The 24,281-nt window shown below is 57.4% G+C and overlaps 11 protein-coding genes across 11 annotated transcripts; 7 read left to right on the forward strand and 4 right to left on the reverse strand.

Moving 5' to 3' along the window:
* Positions 1 to 1,537: 1,537 nt before the first annotated feature.
* CMQ_5793 (uncharacterized protein) lies at positions 1,538 to 1,963 on the forward strand (the record flags this gene model as incomplete). Its single annotated transcript, XM_014313380.1, has 1 exon — positions 1,538 to 1,963. One exon carries the CDS (start codon positions 1,538 to 1,540, stop codon positions 1,961 to 1,963), a length of 426 nt encoding a protein of 141 aa, XP_014168855.1.
* A 459-nt stretch (positions 1,964 to 2,422) lies between these two features.
* CMQ_5558 (3 exoribonuclease family protein) lies at positions 2,423 to 3,592 on the forward strand (the record flags this gene model as incomplete). Its single annotated transcript, XM_014313145.1, has 1 exon — positions 2,423 to 3,592. The coding sequence occupies one exon, from the start codon at positions 2,423 to 2,425 to the stop codon at positions 3,590 to 3,592; it is 1,170 nt and encodes a 389-aa protein (XP_014168620.1).
* Positions 3,593 to 4,486: 894 nt separating this feature from the next.
* Positions 4,487 to 6,565, forward strand: CMQ_5559 (rab geranylgeranyl transferase escort; the record flags this gene model as incomplete). The annotated part of the gene is made up of 3 exons (XM_014313146.1): positions 4,487 to 4,560; positions 4,666 to 5,924; positions 6,141 to 6,565. The coding sequence occupies 3 exons, from the start codon at positions 4,487 to 4,489 to the stop codon at positions 6,563 to 6,565; spliced, it is 1,758 nt and encodes a 585-aa protein (XP_014168621.1).
* Positions 6,566 to 11,470: 4,905 nt separating this feature from the next.
* On the forward strand, positions 11,471 to 12,610 carry CMQ_5775 (alpha beta hydrolase domain containing protein; the record flags this gene model as incomplete). The annotated part of the gene is made up of 1 exon (XM_014313362.1): positions 11,471 to 12,610. The coding sequence occupies one exon, from the start codon at positions 11,471 to 11,473 to the stop codon at positions 12,608 to 12,610; it is 1,140 nt and encodes a 379-aa protein (XP_014168837.1).
* Positions 12,611 to 13,145: 535 nt separating this feature from the next.
* On the reverse strand, positions 13,146 to 13,876 carry CMQ_5702 (ATP synthase d mitochondrial; the record flags this gene model as incomplete). The annotated part of the gene is made up of 3 exons (XM_014313289.1): positions 13,146 to 13,175; positions 13,255 to 13,737; positions 13,868 to 13,876. The coding sequence occupies 3 exons, from the start codon at positions 13,874 to 13,876 to the stop codon at positions 13,146 to 13,148; spliced, it is 522 nt and encodes a 173-aa protein (XP_014168764.1).
* A 676-nt stretch (positions 13,877 to 14,552) lies between these two features.
* Positions 14,553 to 15,311, reverse strand: CMQ_5714 (nascent polypeptide-associated complex; the record flags this gene model as incomplete). The annotated part of the gene is made up of 3 exons (XM_014313301.1): positions 14,553 to 14,886; positions 14,958 to 15,016; positions 15,075 to 15,311. 3 exons carry the CDS (start codon positions 15,309 to 15,311, stop codon positions 14,553 to 14,555), a joined length of 630 nt encoding a protein of 209 aa, XP_014168776.1.
* Positions 15,312 to 15,480: 169 nt separating this feature from the next.
* Positions 15,481 to 16,908, forward strand: CMQ_5647 (ribosomal protein l14; the record flags this gene model as incomplete). The annotated part of the gene is made up of 4 exons (XM_014313234.1): positions 15,481 to 15,508; positions 16,120 to 16,123; positions 16,261 to 16,408; positions 16,591 to 16,908. 4 exons carry the CDS (start codon positions 15,481 to 15,483, stop codon positions 16,906 to 16,908), a joined length of 498 nt encoding a protein of 165 aa, XP_014168709.1.
* Positions 16,909 to 17,662: 754 nt separating this feature from the next.
* CMQ_5682 (uncharacterized protein) lies at positions 17,663 to 19,460 on the reverse strand (the record flags this gene model as incomplete). The annotated part of the gene is made up of 3 exons (XM_014313269.1): positions 17,663 to 17,863; positions 17,935 to 18,722; positions 18,782 to 19,460. 3 exons carry the CDS (start codon positions 19,458 to 19,460, stop codon positions 17,663 to 17,665), a joined length of 1,668 nt encoding a protein of 555 aa, XP_014168744.1.
* Positions 19,461 to 21,035: 1,575 nt separating this feature from the next.
* CMQ_5521 (uncharacterized protein) lies at positions 21,036 to 21,557 on the forward strand (the record flags this gene model as incomplete). Its single annotated transcript, XM_014313108.1, has 1 exon — positions 21,036 to 21,557. The coding sequence occupies one exon, from the start codon at positions 21,036 to 21,038 to the stop codon at positions 21,555 to 21,557; it is 522 nt and encodes a 173-aa protein (XP_014168583.1).
* A 443-nt stretch (positions 21,558 to 22,000) lies between these two features.
* On the reverse strand, positions 22,001 to 22,955 carry CMQ_5574 (uncharacterized protein; the record flags this gene model as incomplete). The annotated part of the gene is made up of 2 exons (XM_014313161.1): positions 22,001 to 22,833; positions 22,910 to 22,955. The coding sequence occupies 2 exons, from the start codon at positions 22,953 to 22,955 to the stop codon at positions 22,001 to 22,003; spliced, it is 879 nt and encodes a 292-aa protein (XP_014168636.1).
* A 357-nt stretch (positions 22,956 to 23,312) lies between these two features.
* CMQ_5653 (pre-mRNA splicing factor) lies at positions 23,313 to 24,197 on the forward strand (the record flags this gene model as incomplete). The annotated part of the gene is made up of 2 exons (XM_014313240.1): positions 23,313 to 23,315; positions 23,406 to 24,197. 2 exons carry the CDS (start codon positions 23,313 to 23,315, stop codon positions 24,195 to 24,197), a joined length of 795 nt encoding a protein of 264 aa, XP_014168715.1.
* Positions 24,198 to 24,281: the final 84 nt, after the last annotated feature.

Genomic DNA, 24,281 nt, shown 5'->3' on the forward strand with positions numbered 1-24,281 from the left:
CAGAGCCTACGAGTACGAGTACTCGTACGTATTTAAGGTGCTGGCACTCCCTTCGACATCGCGCTATATCTCATCTTACTCGAAGGACAAGGGCACACAGAAGCGTGCTTTGCAAGGATCCAGTACCATGCATCTTAGCTGCAGAAAAGAGAGACATGTTGCAGCCCCACTGTGATTAGGCTATCGCTTCCATGGTTTCACCACCTCCTACCGGCCGACAATGTTAGGGACGGAGGCTCAGGCACGCACAAGATTTGGCCTCCCGGCGACGTCTGTTTCTTGGACTATGTAAGATATAAGCCTACGTCGTAACCGAAAAGGCGACATACATCTCGTAGTATCGCAGCATGAGCATTCCCATCTTGCTCGTATTTGTTACTCGGCTGCCGTTACAGGCGGCTTCCTCATTGGGATGGGGTGCAGGGGTGTGGTGCAGAGACGTATCTCTGTCCTATCAGAGCGTTCTCCTATGTAATACAGCTTACGGAGTACGAGTACTCTTCCCCCAGCTGCAAAGCTTCCGGAAGGCCACAGAGATCACGCTAGCAGGTCTTAGGACAGCCATCCGCAACTTGGCGCTAGAGGATCGCCGCTATGAGACAACCAGTGCCTCGTCTCGCACACATTGCCATTGATTCGCGATTCTTGGTACATACGTATGCTTGCAGCTACAATTACGGAGTAAGCTGACTTGGAAACAGCCGATTGAGATAGGCTTTCTGATCATGGGACCAGCCAGAGGGGAGATTGACAGTCGTGTCTCTCCGCCCGCCCTCTGACCACTTGCATCTGCGTTTCGCGGCTGGGCTTCTAGAATGGATGTCTTCCACTTTGCACAAGCCTCGGCTGCAACCATAGACGGTGACTGGCCACTGTCCTCAGCGTTAGGAGCAGCCATACGAAAAATGCCGATCTACAGAGCGCCTGCCGAATGGAGAAAACGCGCATAGGACTAGGGCGATGGAGAGGAGATCGAACGATCTGGGAGCAGTGAGATATCTCGAGCAGGCTAAAGTCGGCTGACGTCGGTTCGAAGCTCGAAACGTTTGTTGGATGGCTTACGTCTAACAGCAACGGCCGCAGTGTTGTTGGTGGAGAAGTAAGTAGAGGTCTAGTAAGCTAAGCTTTGCGGTAACTTGCAGTTGAAGGAAGCCGATACGAGCCTAAGAACACTTGTTTTTATATGTTTTTTTCCGAGCTCCTATGTATCTTGGGCATGGCACTGGCATGGCTAGCGAACGAGAGCTTAATGCGGCTTAGCATGCTTAGCATATACTCGTAGTTTCCTGCCACCCCTCTTTGGCGAAAGGGCGGGGGGAATGCCAGGGCAATGCTACACTGACCTCCTGCAAAGACGCAATCGGATTTTCTCGCTCTCATGCACCTGCAAGAGAGGATACATCACCCGGAGCTACTAAAATACAACCTGCATTCTGCCGCACCTTCTCCGTCCGTAACTGCTGCTACTACACAACCAGCCTGAAGAGGGACGACAAGGAGAAGAAAAGACGCAGCAGAGAGGAGCGGTCCCGGAGCGATGCGGCGATTTTTCGGTCGATCTGCGGCCCTGCCGGCGAAGCTGACTACGCACGAGAGCGAGGTGAGCTTTGCGTCGGCGTCGGCGTCGGCTTACGAGATGTTGCTCCAGAGCAGCAGCACCGAGAGAGAGGTAGACCGCAACAAGAGCGCAACAAGACGAGAGCTGCTGCACCGAACATCGTCGCCACATGCGCTGCAGCGAGTCTGGCTGGCCGCGGCCGATGCTCGGCGTCCGTCCTGGACGGGAGAGCGGCCGGCCGCACGAAAGCTAGTCAAGGACCCCAACGGCTCAGCGCGGCCATCCTTCTCGGTCGAGATCTCAGACAGAAACGACCGGCCTCGTGGCAGAGACACGGCGGCCGAGGGCCTCCGCCGAACTGTGGCACGCTGGCGAGAAATGCGCTGGGGCTCGACGGCGCCGTGAAGAACAGACGGGACACTGCATCGTCGTGAGCGATAGAAAGAGCCGGGCGGGCCTGGCGTGGAGTGATATAGGGTCTATTTTCTTGCTCATGTACGTCGGATGCACTACAACGCAGCGGGGTTCTTTCCTTTCTTGCCTCGCATACAACTCCATACTGCGGAGCTGCATCTTAATACCACCTCTGATTTTCATCTTAGCGAGAGTCCAGACGCTGTAAGGCCCAAATAGGCCGCCTAGGCCACTAACGCGTGCTATACGGAGTAGCGACGAGGCTCCGCATCATTTGGACTGCTATCTTATCTGTTTTTCTCTGCTGTCCCATTCGAAATTTTTTCCATTCAGGCCATCCACAACAGTCGACAGCTTTGCCTTTGCCGTCGCCCGTACGGTTCCTCACAGCTTACCGGCCATCCGCTGTCAAGCCCAGCCACCGACCTATTTCTAGTTTCTCATTTCAAGATGTCGCGACCAAAGGGCCAGCTGGCCAAGCCGATCTTTGCCAAGATTGCGCCGCACGAATACCTGGTGGCCAACCTCGCGCGGGAGACGACGGCAGACTCGTCTCCTTTTGGGTCGGGGACGCGGCCCAACGGCCGGTCACCCGAAGAGGCCCGCGCCTTTGACGTGCACACGGGGTCGCTGTCGCAGGCTCACGGCAGCGCTGCCGTCCGTCTCGACCGGACGCGCGTGATCTGCGGTGTGCGCGCCGAGATCCTGCCGGTCGACAACATCCCGCACTACCGGCCGTCGGCCGTGACGACAGCACCGACAGAAGCCGGATCCGTCTTCAGCCAGGCCGAGATCGACACGGACAACCGCCGTCAGCTGCGCGACTACGACCTGCTCGTGCCGAACCTCGAACTGGCCACCGGCAGCGCCCCCGAGTTTCTGCCGGGCGGCCCGCCCTCGGTGCTGGCGCAGCCCCTGAGCACCCGCCTGTACTCGCTGCTGCACGCCAGCGGCCTCGTGGACGCCGAGCGGCTCAAGATCTGGCACCAGCCGCCGTCGTCGCGATCGACCGACAGCAAAAGCGGCGACGACGAGATGGACGTGGACGAGAGCGATGCGGACGAGGCACTCGATGCGTTTGACCCCGGCCAGGCTACCCAGGGACCCGAGCTCAAGGCGTACTGGACCCTCTACATCGATCTGCTCTTCCTCTCGTTCGACGGCAACCCGTTCGATGCTGCCTGGGCCGCCGTCGTGGCCGCCCTGCGCGACACCCAGCTGCCGCTGGCCCGATGGGACGCCGATCGCGGTGAGGTTGTCTGCAGCCCGCAGACCGAGACCGAGTCCGAGCCCGAGACCAACGTCGCCTCCTCTGCGCCCCTGACCCTGCGCGGCCTGCCGGTGGCCACGACCGCCGTGGTCTGCGTCGAGAACAAGAAGAAGCGGCAGCAGGGCGGAGCCCGCTGGATCTTGCTGGACCCGGACCGCCTCGAGGAGAACCAGTGCCGCGAGACGGTGACGGTGGTAGTCGACCGCAGCGACGGCAGCCAGACGATGGTGCGGGCTCTGTCCAAGACGGGCGGCGTCTTGGTTGGGCCCCGGGAGCTGCACGCGCTCGTCGCCGCCGCAGAGAAGCGCTGGACCGCCCTCGCAGAGGCGCTGGACAGCGCAAAACCATGATCCGAAAACCACCGGGGCAGAGCGTTTATTTTTTACTTTTCGGTGTCTACAGCACAGCCGATCGACCTGGCCTCGAAGCCGACAACATACAGGATCGAACAACGCGTGCACACCGACCTACAGGACCGAGCAGATGGCCAAGGAGGCCATGGCGTCCGTGGAGGCTTCTGTCTTGCCAGGACTGTCTGCTGGTCGACTTGCCGGGCAGGTGGTCTCGCAACCTGCAACAGGGTCTCGGGCCGTTTCACAAATTATACAGAGCTCATAGGGCGGATGTCGGCTCACTTACGCGTTCATATATGGAACAGCCGTTGGAGGCAACAATTAGAGCTGACAACTTGCCGCTTTCATACACTAGTCTACGACGGTAGCATGATACCCTGTAGCAAAGCAAGACATAATTTTGACCGGCCAAACCGGTTTGCATCTGATAGAGCCGTCTTGCTGACTAATACGGCCAACGGATAAAGGAAATGTCCCACAACCTTTCGAACCACCCTCTCAGGCTTACAGAGAAAATCAAGAGCAGTAGATACAGGAGGAGCCCGGACAGAGTCCGTGTCAATCTCCCACTTTGATGGTGCAGCCAAGTGAATGGCTGCTTTCCAAACGAATGGCAACCATCGAACTCGAAAGCTGTTGACGGCCACTGTTTGGGACAGAGTGGTTGGTGAGAAAGAGAGGAAAGATCAAAGAAAAAATTGCGCGGTCAATTTGACTGCAAGCTTGGCGCGGTCGGATAAACGTCTTGCCGGACATCGCATCGTGCCCCACATACTAAGCAGCAAGCCATTTTTCACTTTCATTACTGCCTGCATCCAGCACCCAACTTTTTCCTTCTTCCAATCTTCCTCCTCTGCATACCAACCAACGTGGCAGACCATCGCTCCGGCTATGGAGTCGATTTCTGACACTATCTGGGACGTCGTTATATGTGGCACGGGTCTCCAGCAGTCTCTACTGGCGCTGTATGTCTTCCTATCACATACCCTTTTTCCTGGCCGATTTGTCCTGTTTTTGTCTGACTGACCTAGCCATCGTACCGTGACGTGACTGATCTGTGTCAATCCAAGGGCTCTTTCTCGTTCTGACAAGAAAATCCTGCACATTGATCCGAATGAATACTATGGTGGCGCCGAAGCATCCTTGAGCCTGCAGGAGGCAGACGCGTGGGCCAGCCGGTATGGTGGCCTCGAGCCATCGACATCTGCAGTGCCTGTCTTCTCGAATGTCTCTGTGTCTCGGCTGGAGAGCCATGAAGACGGAGCGGTGTTGGCGAGCAGCAATCCCAAGCTCGCAGCATCCCGCTCCTATGCTCTAGCTCTAGCGCCACAGCTCCTGCATAGCCGGTCGGCCTTGGTGAATCGGCTCGTATCCTCGCAGGCCTATCGGCAACTGGAGTTCCTCGCCGTCTCTTCCTTTTTTGTCGTCGAAGAGACGGCCGGCTCTTCCTCTCCTGTCCCCTCGCTAGTCCGCATACCTGCAACGCGCGAGGATGTTTTTGCCACCACGGCCTTGGGCCCACGGGAAAAGCGCAAGCTGATGAAGTTTCTCAAGTTTGTCATCGCCCATGGCAGCGACGAGGATGCAGTTTCTTCTCTGCCAGGCGAAAGCAGCAGCAGCAAGAACACTGCAGAGTGGCAGTCGCAGGCGACAGCACCGTTTGGCGGCTTTCTGCAGAGCGAATTTGATCTTGATGGCCGCATCCGTGACTATGTCCTGGCGTTGACACTCTCGCTCGACGGCGCCGACACTACGGTAGCGGACGGTATCTTCCGCCTTCACCGGCACATCACGTCTATGGGTGCGTTCGGTCCAGGTTTCGCGGCTGTCTACCCCAAGTGGGGTGGCTGTAGTGAGATATCCCAGGTTTCTTGTCGTGCCGGAGCAGTAGGAGGTGCCGTCTACATGCTTGGTGCTGGCATTCGAAACTTGACACAGGTGGCAGCAGAGGCCGAAGACCCGGAGAAGCAGGACAAGCTTGTCGATTTGGAGCTGACAAACGACATTCACGTCAAGGCCAGACTTATCATCGGTGGCGATGAGGAGTTGGGGACAACTCCTGCCCTGGTTTTGTCGCCGGGCTCGTCAGAGGGCCTGCGGCCTTCTGCATCCAAAGCGGGCACGCAGCGACTCAGCCGGTTGGTGGCTGTCATCGGCGCTTCGCTTCCGTTCCTGTTCACTCCGCCAGTCGAAGGCGCACCCGTGGCTGGCGGCGCCGTGGTGGCTATTCCGGCTGGACGGCCAGTTCTTGCTGAAGGTTTGGCACCGGAACATCCTGTATTTGCCATGGCGCACTCGAGTGACACGGGGGAATGCCCCCTGGGACAATGTAAGTCATGTTCATTTGCCCCTTTTTGTCATTTTCTTCACCATTTCCGCATAGAGCAAATGATGATCTTCATAAAAATACTTATCTACATTGTCTGAGCTATATGCTTTGACGACAACACATGTTTCTGATCTGCTCTTCTCCTCTTCCACGTCTCCACCTACCCCCCCGCTGTCATTGCTTGTGGATTTATGGCTAATACGAGGTTCTTATCAGGCGTGTTGTACCTGGCAACAGTCCACACGGACAATGCCAAGGCCGTACTCAACAGCGCACTGGACACTTTGCTAGCGGCCTTTGCAAAAAGAAATGACGAAGCTAGCCCAGCTGTGCCACCGCAGCAGCTGCCGTGTCTATACAAGCTGTATTACGAGCAGCTTAGTTGTGGTGGCGCGCCGAGTAGTCAGCCGGCGGCAGATTCAGCCAGCAGCTCTCGCCAGCAGCAAGAATCCGTATTGTGCTTCACGCCACTGCCGGCCGACTTGACAGTCCCAGACGGATCATTGGATGCTGTACGCGGAGCATGGATGCGTGTTATGGGCCACAAAGGCGTTGGCGAAGAAGCGGGTGTCAAAAGTGACGGATATATGGTGTTTACGGACCGAGAAGGAGGCGATATGGACGATGATGCGTATGACTGATCGAGTCGGAAGCGACGGGACCAAGTTAGTGGCAGCACGGAACCTGCAATGCTACTTTGAGTCATGGGTATCATGAGATGTACTCCGTACGGCGCAGAACATATATTTCAGTGTCCTTGGCTTGCATGGCTGCAATTGGTGGGAGAGATACGCCACTGCGGATACGCTACATCTCGGGCGAGACAGCAAATGCCTGGCTGGAGGCAGCGGTTGGCTGGAAACGCTGACCGCCGGTTGGCACAACCTCATGAGCACCTTGGTGCTTCTTTTTTCTTCTTTTTTTCCACCACTGGCTCCTGCTTTCAGACCGCTACGTCGCTTGCCGAAATTACTGCAAGCGATGTCTTACTGGTTGTGACCTGCTCGCAAGCAAAAAAGGTAGGGTGCCACATGTAGCTGAGGTTGACATGTCTTGGACAACGGTAATGTCGGTGCAAGGAGGTTTGCCGTCGTGTAAAACATCTCCGCGCAGGAAACGAGGGGGTGGCGTGTCGGAGATCCAGCAGTCAATCTTGATCGATCTTAGCAATTGACACGTAAGAACTAAGTACACTATCGGTTGTATCGAGATCGATATATCGAATTGCGGCCCAGGGCAAGACATGCGATGAGCAATAAGCAAGTGATAAGCATTCACTTTCTCTTTTCTTGTGTGCATATTTGTCACATGCCGCAAGCTTCATGCGGAGGCCAATGCAATTTATACGTACGAGCGAAGGATCGCAGTGGGAAGAGGCACATCATGCGGCGTGCCGCTCTTTAAAGCGCCTGCAGGGCGGAGCGGCTTTCTGTCGAAAATAAACAATTAAAAATAAAATGATAGTGAATAAGAAGGGAAAAAGAGAAGAAAATAGTAATAGGACGGACTTTGCATACTGAGCTTATCCGTACTGGGCCGAACCAGCTGAAACAATAAATACATGACGATATGCAGGCAAGAAAAGGTGACAATCGGTCTTGCTTGCGGTTCAGGCGGCTTTAAACGATATTAGTATACACATGGCGTTGAATATCCGGAGATGCTAAATATCCGTCGTATCTTCCGGGTCCCGTAACAGTATCGTACACAATCGTTTGGTTGGGGGACGAACAGGTCAGGGTAACACGGCATTGCGTACCAGAAACGTCTCTGTCCGTAAATGCAGGCCACTGGGCAGACCAGGGAAGAAAGAGGAAGGATGGGCTGCTGACCGACAACGCTGGCGTCGAACCCAAGGCACCGGGTGCCGGGACCCGTCTCGCTTGATGATCATTGACTGGTGGAGTTGTCTCTCTGCGCGTCCCGTGTAAGGCCATTTTCCACTATTTTTTCCCTCCATTTTGCCCTTTTGGTTCTTCTATTTATTTTCGGGGGCAAGGGGCTCTTCTCCTCTTGCGCAAATGCCGTCCCCACCGCGGCGAAAATAGGTTGCTTCGCCATTGCTTGGACTCTGTACATATCAAGTAATAGTACGGAGTACTCCGTATCTTACCTCATAGTAAGATATATATTCTATGTATGACCGACAGCGGCAGCTCCACCAGGCAGGGGTTTTTTTAATTCGCTTTTCGTCTTGGCGGTGAAGCTGGAAGACGCAGAAGAAAGGAAAGAAGAAAAAACGTGAACTGCTAGCGAGAGCGATCACTTTGACAGCTGCCTCGGTGGGAGATTTGCCGGAAGAGAGGGTGGCGCCTGCTTGTTTCGGCCATGTGGTATCACCTACTGCTTCCGTCCTTGTGCTGTCGTACCGGCCGTGCTGTCGTATTCGGCCTATCGCTCAATCCGTCACCTCTTTCCAGCAACGCGATCTCGACGCAGGGTTGTTTAAGCCCAGAACACTGGCCAAATTCCGCCCCTCCAACAGAAACCCCACCTCCCCTCCCTCTTGACTCGTCGTCGGTCTGCTTGTCGGTCGGTTCGCTACTGCATCCTCCCGCCTCTTGTGTGCTCCGTATCTGACGTGTACGAACCTCTTTCGTCTCCCATTCGCCACAGCCGCTTCACGACAGCACAGGTACGCGAGCGAGCACGAGGATTGCCGAGAGCGAAGAGACACAGATGACAGATGACAGAACAGCAAAGGAGACCGAGCCAAGCACCTCGTCCTACGAGGTACGCGTGCAACGGGCCGCCCAGGATCTCGCTAAGGACTCAGTGCCTACGCTTGTCCGTATGCCGTACGAGTATCTTACGGAGTACAGGTGGCATACGGACCCGCCCCATCCCTTTCCCTTTTCTACCTAGCTGTCCGCTTCGGGTATCGCACGCACCGCGTGCGTTTGCAAATATCCTACGACGTACGGAGTACTGTAAGAGAGTATTGCCATTCCGTCCTGCTAAGCTGGGCATGTCGGGCAGTTTACTGCAGGTGCGGATGGGTCCAAAATAAGACGGACAGGTCTACAAGTACGGAGTACGGAGTGCATACTCCATACGGAGTACGTAGCTCTATATACTCCGTACGCGAGCTGCTCCTGGCGATGTCGTTGTGGATAGCAGCTATGACTACTATGTATGGTTGTTTCTTCATGTAAGATACGAGTACTTCGTACTCTGTAATACGGGTAGAAATATAGGAGCAGAGGACCGTCCGGCGGGGGTTTTTGGATAGGGCGGCTGTCGACCCCTCCTTTTCCATCTTCCGACTTCCACAAGTCTACACCGGTGGCCAGGGGGGAGGGGGCTGATGCTGCTAGAGGACGATTACCCTCTGACCTTTTTGGCCGGTAACAAGAAAAGCCTTGGTAAGGGCATAATCCGAGACCGACCTGGACTTGCCGGCGTGTGGTGCACTAAGCTAGTCCAACGTCTAGAGTGTGAGGGAGTCGAAAAGCACAAAAGCAAGCACAAAAGGAAGCATAGAAGCAAGCAGCCCAAAGGAAAAAAAAAAAAAACAAACAAAGGGTCGCTGCGACTCGGAATTATACGGACACAGTGCTCTAGATCCCCCAGACACGGCTTGGCGAGACGCGAGCGGCGCGAGGGTCCGCACAGCGGGCAGTCGCCCACTCGAAGCCTCTCGTGGCAGCTGCGACCCTCAATCGGACGGCTCCAGACGGGGGGCAAAGTCTGTTTCAGGCGTTCTACTGAAGATCAGAAGGAAGCTGCGAATGCACGATACATAATACTCGTAATACTTTCCTCTGCTGTCCCATGGCCTTGTCTCCACCCCCTTGTCGCCATGTCCATCCTTTGCTGTCACCCTGCCGATGCCAAATTGGCTCTCTCTTGGCTCTCGTTTCCCCTAGGACACAAGATACCTTCCACGCTTTGTTTCGGCCTTGCAGGGGTCAGAGATGTGCTACCGCAACCTCACCCCTCCTTTCAGGCTCTTCCCTTCCCGTCTGTGACGGATATTCTGCCTCTAGTACGTCGTCCGGTGCTATCTCAGCCTTTACCCTTTTAGCTGCCACTGCTGTGATGGCCGTGATCTGGTCACGATGGCCACCACCCTTGTCGCTTGCTGCGATTCGCAGACATCCGGTTTCTTGGGTCTGATCCACGGTCTGTCTCAATTGTCGATTCCTACTCACTTCTCTCCTGTCTTTCCGTCTTCTCTTCCCGCAGCCGTCGCTCTGCACACCCCCCCCCCCCCCCCTCCCTCTCTCCCCCGAAAATTCACTACAAGGTCTGGACCCCAAAAGAATGGAACGTAGACCCTGCCCACCAACCACTACACGCAGGGGTGGTGTCTCTGCGAATAAGATACCGGTCGGCCTCCTGTCGACGCCTCAATGGTGGTTCTCGGTGAACAGCGTACAAGTTCAACGCAAGTGAATGGTTTCGCCTCCCACTCGCCCTCGGCAGCCCGGAGCCGCATCTCCCATGGCAACTCGACTAGCAGCAAAGCCGTACTCGTACGCACTCTGGACTCACACTAACGAAGCGGCCGTTCTGGCTTGGTCCAAAATACACACAGCCCGCTACTTCGGAGAAAGTCGAGTACCCGTTGGTGGGAGGCTAAAAATCCAGCTGACCGGGACTCTGCGGTTCTCGTTTTCTTATCCGCTGTTCCCATCCTTGGCCGAGGACCATTCCCCAGGTGTACTAGGCCATGTGCCCCCTTGTGCTGTGGGCTGTCCCAGGGGAGAGAGCCATAAAAATGAGATGCGCTCCCAATACGGCCGAGCAGCAGACGCAGATACGCAGCACGGCGCATCGTCTTTATCCTAGCCCTGATCGGTTTGGCATTTCGGCCGGACAGTCTGGTACTCACCACACGGTGGAACCTCCTCGTTTACCTTGCCTCACCTCCTCACTCTCATCTCTCTCTCTCGCTTCTCCTCTCTCCTGTACGTCATACAGCACGCAAGCACATCGTGTCAACACAAGGAGGTGTCTCTATCATCCTACCTGTCTGCACCCCTCCCCCCCTTTCTGCGCCCCCCTCCTTTTCCCTTCGATTCCGTGTGTGGCCTCCTCAAACACATGCTTGCACTTACACGCAATTCTGTACCATCCTGCCCCCTTCACAGCCTGTCTTGTGCCTCAACACAGCTGCCAGGACGTCTTGTCACACTGCATTTATTGCAACAACGGCTGCCCTATATCAACTCGACATCTCCTCGGGCCCTTGGCCTCTTGCGAGCATCCCACTCACTGTCTACGTCTGCTTCTGCTTGACCTCCCGTCACATTGACTTCCCTGTCCACCGTGAGGGCACATCACCCAAGGGCCTCGAAGACGCAACGACTTCCACCATACATCATCACTCTATCACTCCCCCACCAGTTTGCGTATAAGTAGACCGATCGCTCTCCCCGGTCCCCTTTCCTTCGTCCCTCTGCCGTGTTGCTGGTTACACATCCCACAGCCTTCTGTTCGGCACCGTTGTCTCCACTATCATCGGTATTACACCTGCACCACGTGACAGACACGGAAATCCTCAGAACTTGCAACCACAGACAGTTGCATCCTTGGCCACAATGGCTCTGTCGTCAGTGCAGGTCGAACCAGTACAGCCGACCCCAGCATCCGCAGCGACGTCGTCCATTGACAGTCTGGTCCTCCCGAATCCTCCTCCACTACACAAAGACTGGCGTCAATATGAGAAGGATGCCAACCTGCCGATGCCGCGTATCATCGAGCCTCCCCTGGAGCGCCAGCCTCGCTATGCTGTTGAGTGCCGCGAGCTGAGTGAGCGGATGCGTGCTGCTGGGGCCCGCGACGAGTACCTGTCCGAGGGCATCGTCACATGCCCCATCACCGCGCCTTCTTCGCTAGACGGATACGCCATCCCGGTGCTGCTGTATAGCGGCCAGCCGGACACAGTAGAAGATGTGCCCTGGGTGGCGGTCTACATCCATGGTGGCGGTCTGCACATTGGCGAGGCTGACAGTGAGGACCTCTCGTGCCGGCGCATAGTCAAGGACGCGAAATTGTCGCAGAGGGGAGACACAAGGCTCGTCCTCTACTCGGTCGGATACCGGCTGATGCCGTTGAATCCGGCCAGCATCTGCGTGGCCGACTGCGCCGATGCCTTCCGCCATGTGCGTTCACTTCACCCACGGGCACGTTTGCTGCTCATAGGCAGCTCCAGCGGCGGCGAGCTGGCCGCCCTTGTCGCACAATCTGTCAGAGCAGGAAGAGACAGCCGAGAAGGCAACGCCACAGACAATGACGACAACGACACGGACAGTGGCCTGTATGGAGTCATCCTGCGCTGCCCTGTCACCAGCGATGCATTCGGCGGCCTCGATCCCTATGTACCCGCATATCTGCGTCCGTTGCACACGAGTGCCGTCAACGCGGCCTTCGAGTCGAGCCTCCTGGGACCTATGCACCGCCTTGTGCCGCGAGACGGGTTGGAACGCATGCCTCTGGAGGCGCCGGCAGCCGTGCTGCAAAGGCTTCCGCGCCACTGGATCCAGGTGTGCACCAACGACATGCTGTACTCGGACGGCGTCTGCTACGCCAAGGCCCTGGAGACCGCCGGCGTGCCTGTACAGGTTCAGGTTCTCTCTGGGTTTCCGCACACCTTCTGGCTGAAGACGCCCTGGATGTCGCATGCCTTGGAGGCAGAGAAAGCTATGCTGGAGGGGCTGTCATGGGTGGCGGGTGCATGAAAATTGGGACGGAACAGGGACGGGTAGGGATTGGGAGACAGGCGCTGATGCGTCTGTGGGAGGCCTTTTGACTTGGTATTCCTTTATTTTTGTTGCTGTTTTTAATCGTCTGCTCTTGGGTGGGTTGCATCGCGGATCCAATCCCGGACAGAGGAGGGCCCGAATGGGCCGGATGGTTCAACCTGATTCGCATCTGCTTGTGGGCATTGAGTGCTCTTTGATAGATGGCGAGGCGTCTTGCCATATTGGTAGCGACATAGTGGCCATGAAACATAAAACCGGGTTCAGATTTCACGGTCAGTCAAAACAGCAAGTCAAAACAGCAGGTGTGGGTGCTGATCAGCCATGCGGACGTAGCAAGACAACTTACCTCCCACAAAAGAGATACAAATGGACGGTGGAAGAGTGCAAAATCTTCTATTGCTCCTTTGCCTGCTTCTTTGAATATTTTCCGTATTTACACGACTGCTAGAGTACAAAAAGGGGGACAAAGGGGACAAGACTGCCATGCTGCCATGCCGATCCGACCGATGCTCTATAGCATGGACAGGTCACCGAATCTCTCCTGTTCGAGGTGTCAGCACTGCACAGACGCGTCTGGGCGCGAGCGGACTCGGGCTCGGCCGGATCACCGGAGGACTGACCTTGTAGCCGGGGACGGCCCAGCGGCCCTTGGAGACGAGCTTGGCGGTCTTCTCGTCGATGGACGGCTCCGCGGCGGCGACGTCGTCGACGGTGAGGTCGGCAAACGGCCGGGCCTCGTCGATGTTCTGGAGCGTCTTGGCGAGGTCCTTGAGCTCGAGGTCGACCTTTTCCTTGGTGGCCTCGGCGTTGCGGATGGCCTCGACCTCAAAGGCGGCAATGGCCTTGAGCTGCCGGTTGACGTCGTAGGTGACCGGCTTGAAGGCGGCGAACCGCTTCTCGATCTCGTCCACGACGGCCGTGTTCTTCAGCACGCTGCGGTAGTGCGCAAAGTCGACCGTCGTCGGCTGCTCTGACAGCGTCTGCACCTTGCGCCGCACATCGTCACTGCGCTTCTTGAATGCCTGCAGCGAGGACACCGTCTGGCCGCGCAGGCCGAGCGACGTCGTCACCTTGGCCCAGTCGAGCTTGAGGGCGGCGGATTTCTGTGGACAAAAGGAAAATTAGCTCATCTGTGCTTCGCTCGGCACAACGGCCGCCCTATCGCCCTCGTATCCTTCCATTGCGTCGGCTCCTCCCACGACCGTCGAGCAGGAATGGCCGTCAGAAACTCACAGCGGCCATGATGATTGTCGTCTGGATTGCGGGTTGCAGCGGAGGCGGTCTTGGTGGCGGGAAGAGGAGATTTTGCTAGAGGAGAAAGTTTGGCCAAACAGCGATTCGCGGGCCGGAAGCCAGTTTTCTGGGTAGTTCGGAAAAGCTAGGACGCTGGAAAACCCGGTGCGACACACAACACCCCCAATGCCAAGATCACGTGATCAAACCCGGAGCTGCTTCTATCCCCAGATCCCTTTCGGCCTTGTAACCAGACAAGGGGCGGAAGCAGCCGGCTCGCAACGTCTCGATCGAGAGACACCCTTCAGGCAGATCAATTGGCACGGCAGAACGACTGTGCTGCAGCCAGAGCTGGTCGTGGCTCCCTCGCTGTCCGGCTTCGGTTCGCCGGAAGCACCAAATTCGTTGGAGGGGAAGTCTGCACTAGAACAGACAACAGAAAAATCCATGACGGCTTCTCTCCAGCTCCAATGCACTGTGGCCACGTTCTTTTTACGACTACGTTTTCCTTATCAACAAATACAAAGTAGTGCTTTTGAATTGTATATGTGCATTTTTTGTTTCCATTGCAGTCGCTGCTGTCAGCAAGCAGTGGGAAATGTCCAAGACTGCTCGCACTGTTGGTCAACGCAAGCGCAACAATTCATCGCCCTCCCCAGGACAGTTCGTCGACGGCCGAGCAGCCCTAGACGCTCAGCGACATGATCGAGTTGACAATGTCATTGTCGTTTTCTTTCAAAGCCTTGATGGCCTTGTTGCGGGACACACCGGCCTGGGTCTGGACCAGCTCAATGTCCTTGTCCTCGATGCCGGTGGCATCGACCTCTTCCTCCTCATCCTCCTCCTCCTCCTCCTTCTTCTCGTCGCCACCCTCGGCGCCGTGATCGTGGTCATGATCGTGGTCGTGGTCGTGGTCGTGGCCAGCGTGGTCGTGGTCGTGATCGTGGCTGGCCAGCTGCTGGGCAGCCGCGGCCTGGGCCGTGGCGTTGAGGTCCTCCACCTTGGCCTCACCGAAGACACTGCAGCGTCCAATGTCAGCCACGCACGTCCACGTTCACGCAGCATCTCGCCCTCGGCCTCCTGTACTTACATGTAGGTGCCGCTGTTAGGGGACTTGTACACCTCCGGGTTGTTGATCACGAAGAGGACCTGGGTCGTCTGTTAGTGACAGGCTTCCTCTGGCGGCCGGCAATTAATAGCGACTCACGTTCTTGGGCCGGCGGAGGGTCACACGGGTGATGCCCTCAACGCGGATCAGGTGCAGCTTCTCCAGGGCTTTCCGGGCCTTCTTCTCGTTGCGGGAGTGGACGACCGTGGTGGAGCCGGCGGGGGGGGCAACCTCGATCTCCGACTCGGCAGAGCTGTCATCCTCCTCCTCCTGCTCCTCGACCTGGACATTCTTGGTCTCGTCGTCCGGGAGCTCCTCGACACGGGGGTTGGCCATTTTGAGCGGTGGTGTTGTCTGCTGACTGAGCGAGGCGCAGAGCGTGAGTTAGCAGTATGTTCCAGCGAAGAGGGAATAACGGGAATGTATGGCCACAGGTGACATATCGGTAAAGCACTCCGAAAATGTCTGAAAAATACGATGACATACCTTGCGTGAAAGGGGTGGTATGAGTGGTCACGAAGTGGGTAACGGAGGTTCGTCGTTGAGTTTATGGATTCGGGCTTCCTTCTGCTTCGAACGAAAGAACTTTGCGAGGCGAAAATGAAATGGGCATGCCGTAGGGTTTGCAATTGACCGCGCTAAACTGGTTTTGGCCATGCTGTCTACCTTCTGGCGCGGTACCTTGGAGGAGGGGTAATCGGTACTTTCAATACTACAGCAATGGTGCAGTGCACGATGTAGCTTTTTCCCACGTGATATGGATCGCGAATCCGTGTCAGTGACACTTGGAAGGCTTTTACGAGAGGACAGACTGATCCATTGAGAAGCGTTGACAAAAAATGCGACCAGGTGTAAGAAGCGGAATAACGCATTCATCACCTCACAGACTTGCCACCACGTATACCAGCCTGTTCCTCTACAAAGGGAGCAGCAAGGGCGATGGCAATGCGATTGACGTTGCTGCGGACCGCAACAACGATTATCCGTGTGGACAGAATTTCCCGTGTGGTCGTCTTAGGGCAGGCGACGAATTTTTCTTAGGCGCACCAAATTATCCATTCCGCGAAAGAAAGAAGATATCCCGACGCTTGGTTTGCATCTCGAATTTCCATCTTCAACCTAACCATCCGCACAACGTGAGAAGTAAGGTGAGTCCATCCATTCTGGCAGCGGGCTATAACATACCCGATCACAACGGTGGACAAACCCCCCGTCCTGCAATCAAGTACTGTGGCGACTGACAGCATATATCGCCTCGGTCACAGCCAGCCTCCTCTTCTTCCAGAACCCGGACAATTATCACAATGGGCGACGCAACAGTTGTCGGTGCAAAGTGGCGGCTCGTTGAGCTGGGCCGCGTCGTCCTTCTGCAGGGCAACGGCCCGTACGCTGGCCGTCTGGCCACGATCGTCGAGATCATCGACCACAAGCGGGTGGGTACCTATCCTTGGGGGAGCTGAGAGAGGGAGGGGGGAAAAGGCGGAGCTGAAAGAGGAGACGATGCGAAGCAGGGAGGGAGGCGACAGAGCGGCGACGCGGGCAGAAGTGATGCGTGATGCGTGATGCGTGAGGACGAGGACATTGCTGACGCGGCTTGTGCTCGCCACATTTCTAGGCTCTTGTCGACGGACCTGCGACAGAGGCCAACCCTGGTGGCGTGCCTCGGCAATCGATCTCCTTCTCGGACGTGCTTCTCACCGGCATAGTGGTGCACCAGCTGACCCTCAGCGCGCGGTCGGGTGCGGTCAAGCGCGCCTGGGAGGCGGCCAAGGTCGACGAGCAGTGGAAGGCGAGCAACTGGTACAAGAAGCGGGTGCAGAACGAGCGGCGGAAGGCCCTGACCGACTTTGACCGCTTCAAGGTCATGCGGTTGAAGAAGCAGCGGCGCTTCGAGGAGGGCAAGGCCCTGGCCAAGATCAAGGCCAGCGCATAGAGGGCTGACCGGAACCGTGACAGAGGAGGTTGCCTTTCTCCGAATCGGAACCTCTTTTCTCCCTTTCCCCCCCCTCCCTCCCTCTCCGAAAAAAAACTACTACCAATAAAGCAAAAGCACCAAAACATCTCGATCATCTGTCGAGACGAAGAAAAAAAAAGAAACAAATCGCAACACGTCATGTCACACAGCGGACCGCTCTAAGTGCTAGAGAGGTAGAGGTGTGGATGGAGCCATAATCGCAGACAGTTGTGACAGTGGAGGAAGAGACGGACAAGGAAGTAGGGAGTGGGATGTCTTGGGCGCGCGTGGCTGGCTGGTATTCTTCTCGGAAAAACGGAAACCTGTGCATCTTCTTCTTATTTTTTTATTCCACGAACAATACAAGGAAAAAAAAGTATGATGTGTTGAGGCGGCCTGAAGCCGGAAGAGGTCCGACGCCACGGATGCTGGCATCCCCAGGCTTATGTGTACTACTGTCTGTCTTGTTCACCTTGGATGGAGCGACTGGGTACTGAGATTGTATGACATCCGTTTCTCGATGACGGCTGCTATATATCTGATCTGTTGCCTAAATATAACTTTCAAACTCTCGACAAGAACGGTGGGCTCTAGCTGGCAAAAACAAGACTGGCGAAATACAAATTCATGCTACAAACAGCAAGGAGCTCGTTTCCGTTACTTCGTGACTCCATAATATCCAACCATCACTGTGGGTATTAATCTTCTCTCCTCTCCTCTCCTCTCTTCTCCTTTAGCGGTAATAGGTGCGCGCAGGCTGGTGGTCTACAATGATCTCCTGCTCACGCACGTCGTCGTGGCGGCGTCGCGGACGGCTGCGGCTGCGTTTCCGTTGGCGCACATCAATGTCGATCTCGTCACGAGAGTACGGCCGAGTGTGCCGCCGGTTGCGCCGGATGCGCTCAGTCAGCTTCACGAGCTTCTGGACGTCGTCCTGTTGTGTGTGAGTGCAATGTATTAACAGGAGAAGGGGAAAGGGACAAAAAGGTAAAGACAAAAACGTACATGGTGTAGGTACTCGAGAATGTAGAAAAAGTAGTCCGTCTCGGTGTACTTGTAGTTGAGGCGCTCAATGGCCTCTCTGTTGACGAGATCCTTGGTGATCTCGGTCCACATATCGTCGCGCTGAGGTGCACGCACCATGACGCGATCGTCGTTGACCTGCTGGATGTCAATTTCGCGGTCGCGATGGCGGCCGTTGTCTAGGATCTGCACGTTGATGTTGCTGCGGTCGCGTTCGCGGTCACGGTCACGATCACGGTCACGCCGTCCGGGCGTTGCGTCATCCTGGCGGTCCGGGATGAAGCGCGTGCGTCTCACGCCGTTATAGCGCTGCCAAGTAACTTCAGCAGCGCCACCACCAGCGCCGTCCAAGCGGACACGCTCCGTTCCGGGCGGCACGTCGATGATGGACCACTCCTGGGTGGCACCGTTGCGAGCCTCGCCCATGCGGCCACGCTCGTCGATGCGCGACTCGACGTAGTCAGCCTCGTCATCGACCTCGTCAGAGTAGCGTGATGGGCGTGGCGGCGCGGCCGAGTGAGAACGGTTGGGCCGGCGATCGTCATAGTCAATCTCCAGCCGGTTGCGTTCGGACTGCACGACGAGCTCGCCTCGGGAGCCTCTCTGGCTCGAAGGCGGGGGCGGCCGCGACGAGCGACGCTCACGCGGCTTCTTCTCGGAAATGTCCACGCGGGTTTCATTGTGCGACGTGAAGACGTCAATGTCCACGTCACGCCGGCGTGCCGGCTCAGCCGCCGGAGGCGGTGGAACAAGCGGCGCATAGACGACACCTTGACACGTCAGCACAGCATCCGGATGTAGGGTGTTGGCAGCACAAGATGACACATACCGTGATCGACGTCCGTGTAGTGGGTGATGACCTCGCGCTCGACCACGGGACCCCGGATGACCGGAGGAGCTGCTACTGGAGCAGGAGGCGGCGATGGGCTGGGCGAAGGAGCGCGAGACCGGGTCTGCTCGAAGATGCGGATGCGCTCTCGCGGCTCGGGCGACGACGAGGGCGTGCGCTCACGCTCCCTCTGCACAATGCGGGTGACGACTCGCTCCTCTTCCGGAGCGCGATACCGGTCTCGCTCACGGTCATTGACACGGTCGCGAATCTCGACCCGGTTCATTTCTCGCTCCGGAGGTGACGGCGAGCGAGACATTGAGCGCCGGCGGATGATGCGCACAGAAGCCGGCGAAGCTGCTCGTGCTCGAGGCCGCTCGCGCTCAACCGTCTCGATTTCCCGCTGGCGAAGCACCATGGCGCCGTTCTCGGCACGACGATCTTCATGGTATCGAGCAAACGGGTCTCGGTCCCGCTCCCGCTCGCGTGAGCGCTCGCGGACACGCACATCGACCTGGTCGACCTCGCGCATCCGTCCGCCACGAGATGGGCTTCGGAACTCCGGTTGACGTTCTTCACGCCGATCATAGTAGCCCGCCTCGGAACGCGGCCGTGGACGGGCACCGGGCGCGAGATACTCGCGGTCCTCAAACGTGTTCCGGCTGACACGGCTCGACATCTTGATGCGACGAGCAGGACAAGGGGACACGAGAAGTAGGAGGTACAAAGATAGGAAAACAAGAAAACAGCAAAATAGACGGGAGGACGAGTGCGTGCAGATCCTTCACAGACAAGGCCGAGAGACGAACCAAAAGAGCCGCGCGCTGCAGTAGAGGCAAGCAAGACGCTGTCGGGGACGATGGCGCAGTATGAGCACACAAATGCAGGAGAAAAAGTAAGACGAGAGAGGTAGGTTTGGAAGACGGAAGAAAAGACGGGCGGACAGTCGGGACAAAAATAGAAAAAGAGCAGACAGGAGGCAGGAGGCAGTGGGAGAGAGGCGAGGCGAATGATGACAGCGGCTGACCAGTTTGACAGAGGGGCCTCCGCAAAGTGGCAGGAGCGGCCTGCTGAATGGATGAGGGGGAGGGGCAGCCGACAGGGCAGAGAGCAGGAGGGCGGCAGGCCACCCAAGCCAAGCCACTGCGGCTGCTCCTGCTAGCGAGCAGAAATATCCCACCTTCTGCAGCGTGACGGAGACCGTCTTCAGGGCTGATGACGTCTTGCTGGCCCAGACCCGTTTTGCGTCGACAGGCGGCAGGAGCAGAGCTGCTCTTCGCTCTTTCCCTCCCCGCTTGCTGCAAGACGAACGTCCTACGACCGACAGAAGCCTCCAGCACCTGTTCGTTATCTTGCCTGCTTTTCCTCTGCTGCCTGCACTAGTCCAGTACGTGCGCTAGCTGCGGGCCGCGAGGGGTCTGTCTTTGACCTGTCATTAGTGGACGTTTCCAGCGGGATAGCCTAGCGGGGCAGCTGTTTTTCCCTTTTTCTCCCTTTTTTTCCTCGTGTGCGTACAGAGCCTCTGACGTAATCTTGCTGTTGGGTGTGGTTGGGTGCGGTTGGGTGGGCACCAGCGGGGCAGCAAGAGCCGCTGGGCAGGCTTCTGTTCACGAGCGGGAAGCCTGAAATGGCTGCGTACAGCTGCGCCTGGCTGCTTGGGCTTCGAAACTCAGACATTGTCTGCACCTATGTAGCATAGCATAGCCACGCTCCCACGTGATTCGCAGGTATTTGCATCAGCATATGACATCCGTTGCAAATCGGTTTCATCTTCATCCTGGTGCTCGTCGACCGATGCTACGCTGACAGAGGGAGTGTTACGGCAGCCGCCCAGGAACGGCGTATCGAACGCGAAATGAACCACGGCAGGGAGTGGGAGCTTGACTGTGTCGATGCAGGCCATAACCGCCGTGTTCATGCAGCACTCCACCAGGCCGACCAACCAGCGACTGGAAGTCTGGGTCGCGGCCGTTGTTGGCGCTTCGGTTCTGTTCAGCGAGACGGATCGGGAACGGGAACTAGCAAAAACGAAAAGGCTTCGTCTTTCTTTGTTGTCTTTGTTGCCGCCGTCTGCACCTGTTGAAGATGTGCTATTCTGCCAACGACCGACAGAGATAGATATACCAGACGTGCCGTCTCACTGCTTGAAACATGTATCCTGTTCTCAAGCTGTTCCGTCTGGCTCTCCGTCAACTATCCCTTCTTTTCGTCGCTCGTTTATCCACAACTTACACCCGAAAGTGCAACTGTCATCATGAAGGCGTCTCTGGTCTCTCTCCTTACCCTCGCCGCCTATGCAGTAGCACAGTCCAGCTACGACTCTCACGCTGATGACGACGATGAGGACTGCAGCGACGAGTCCTTCAGCAGCACCATCTTTCCCGCGACTGTCAGCGCCCAAATGACATCCTCCACCGTCGCATCTGCTGCTGAATATACTACAAGCGCACTCTTCTCCACGACCGTGTACCCGGTAACTGCCGTTCTCACATCCGTCCCTTCGGCAGTGGTCCTGCCTTCGTATGTAGCCTCGTCCAAAGTGCTGGCAACACTTTCGCCCTCGTCGATCCCTTCGGTCCCGGTGACCTACGTTGCCACTGGGAAGATCGCTTCGTCTTTGACGGAACAGCTGGCAAAGACTGCTAGCACCACCACTTCTAACTCGACGACATCGGCGGTACCGATGGCTGTGGTCACGGCTGGTGCTTCTGCCAACTGCGCACTCGGCGTTGCTGGTGCACTGGCGGCCGCAGCAGCAATGGCGGTCCTTGTTTGAGTCACGACCTATGTGTTTCTTTACACGCCCCTTTCTGTGCGGTTTCCGGCTGAGAAAAGAGATTCATCAGAATATCTCAGTCAAGAACACGACATGTGCCTTTGTGTATGGAGACGTTGGGTATTGTCATAGCCTTGACAATCCAATAGGGAATGACAGTAGCAAAATCGATACATGGCAAATGAAGGCATTCGTATGACCCACTTGCAGAGCCGCACTCTTTCGTTTGCGGGTCAGGCTCAACTCGCCAGAACGTTCTCTGGCTTTCCGTCTTTCGGGCTCTACCGAGGGCGTAGCTCATTCGTCTGCCTGCCCCGAAACGGCCCACCGTCAGGCATCAATACTGTGTGGTGCTCTAGTCTTGCCTTTCAGTCCGATGCTAGCCCAGCCTGGCAATCGGAATATCCAGAGGTAGTGAGTGCATAGCCGTGGCTTGTCAGAACTCAATTTGTGGCCAGCCGTCGGACCAGTCCCAGGGCCGTAGTCTCGCCGGCCAGCAATGCCCGCGCTGCCGCGCGATCCCGAATGCCTGTGGCGCCGATGACGACGAGCTGCTGGATGTTTCCGCTGTCGTCCATCACCAAGCGCCCGGTCCGATTGTCGGCCCAGTCGAGCCTGATCTGCTTGGCCTCAGTGTCGGCGCCACTGACATCGGCCAGCGCCGTGTCGTGGCTCTCGCTGTCGTCTGCACTCCTCTGCTGCACTGCACGCCGAAGATCGCCGATGACGGCCAGCCGGTTGTGGTACCGCACCAGCGCGCGGCGCAGCGCCCGCACGAAGCCGTAGAGGTCGGGCCCGGACACGCCGGCCCCTGCCGGCACTGCAGCAGTCCCTTCCAGATAGCGTGCAGCCAGTCCCGACAGCGGAATGCAGGGCGGCACTGTGTGTCGATGGATGCGCAGACGCTGTGCTTGCGGCTGTTGTGGCTGCTGCTGCTGCTGCCGCTTCTGCGTCGGCTGTCGGCTGCTGTCTCTGTGCAGCAAGACGTAGTACGGCCGAAGAAACTGGGCGCCCATCATGACGTCTAGCCGCAATCCGAGCACACGCCCGCCATCGACGGCATTCGGATCGGGGTCGCGTACGCGGAAGGCCGTGACCGATGCCCCGGCGCGGTAGAGACACTGCTGCTTGTGCGCCACGTGCGCGTCACACAGCTCGAGAAGCTGCTTTCGGACCTTGTCGTCGCCGGTGTTGCCATCGCTCAGCAGCTCCCTCGTCGGCCTAGCGGAAAGAAGAGTGGAAGCATGTACCCGGAGCTGTTTTTTGAGGAGAGCAGCTGTGCACGCAGATCAGCAGGCGGAACAACGACAGAAGACCGGTAGCAAAGCAAGCAAAGCAAGCAAAGCACCCACCTCGCTCCCTCAGCTGCTCTATCTCGTCGTCGAGCGTCGCAGACATCTTTGGCTGGCTTCGTGAAAAAAGGCACAAGCTCGGTCGAGACGCGTCGCGTTTGCATGACGAGGCCAACGATGACTAAGCAAAGCACGGGATGGTGCCAGGGCGTTGCGAGATATGATTGGCCAACTGTGCTCTAGCCCCGCAAGGCTGGTGGCATTGATATTTTCGGGTTGGCTCTTCTGGAAGCTCTCCTGTAGCAACGCATAAGTCGACAACCGGCGACAGGACGGCAACGGGCGCGACTGCACCTCTGAGACTGAACGCCGAACCAGACCGAGACGAAAACTGCCTGCGGCACACGTGTCTGCAGAAAGCCGAGCCAGTCTCGCCGACTCGTCCTGACGCCATCCCGCAAACATGGTAAGTCGTCTGACGGCGTCGAAGGCCAGGAGCAGAGAGGCACGAGGTAGCGCAGGCTGACAGACGGCCGACCGTCCGTCCGGTTCACAGGCGCGCAATGCAGAAAAGGCGCAGTCCATGCTGTACCGCTTCCGGGAGTCTCAGGCCGCCGACCTGGGCATCCTGGATGCGGGGCGCACGCGGCGGCCCAAGGTGATCTCGGAGCAGACGTCGGTGTCGGGCTGCGAGCGCTGGCGTGGCCAGGTGCTCAAGGAGATCTCGCGCAAGGTGTCGCGGATCCAGGAGTCGACCCTGAGCGACTTCCAGATCCGCGACCTCAACGACGAGATTAACAAGCTGCTGCGCGAGAAACACATGTGGGAGGTGCAGATCCGCAATCTCGGCGGGCCCAACTACGCCCGCCAGGGCACCAAGGAGTACGACGAAGATGGCCGCGAGATCCCGGGCGGCGGAAAGGGCTACCGCTACTTTGGCCGCGCCCGCGAGCTGCCGGGTGTGCGCGAGCTGTTCGAGGCCGCCCGTGCCCGCTCCAAAAAAGACGGCAGCACCGGCGACGACGGCAAGCCGCTCGAAGATCGCGACGACCTGCGCAAAGATGTCGACGCTGCGTACTACGGCTACGGCCCGGACGAGGAGGACGCCGTCCTGCTCGCGTATGAGGCCGGCCGCGAGGCTGAAGCACAGGAGCGTCTGGCTGCAGCTGCCGGCTTGGCCGCTCCAGACGACGGCGGAGAAAAGTCTGGAGATGGACGGCCACCACCCGACTGGGAGGCGCTGCCGGGTGACACGGGCGACGGCAAGGTCTGGCTCCTGCCGACGGCCGAGGAGGTCCAACAAGAACTGCTCGAGCGCCGGAAACAGCGCATTCTGCAGCAGCTATGACCAGAAACGCCGTTGTCCCTATTTCCCTTCTTTCTTTGGTTTTGTCCGAGGGCACTGGAATTAGCGAGTTCTTGATTTGTATGC

Source organism: Grosmannia clavigera, assembly GCF_000143105.1.
Source record: "Grosmannia clavigera kw1407 unplaced genomic scaffold GCSC_89, whole genome shotgun sequence".
Taxonomy (NCBI): domain Eukaryota; kingdom Fungi; phylum Ascomycota; class Sordariomycetes; order Ophiostomatales; family Ophiostomataceae; genus Leptographium; species Leptographium clavigerum.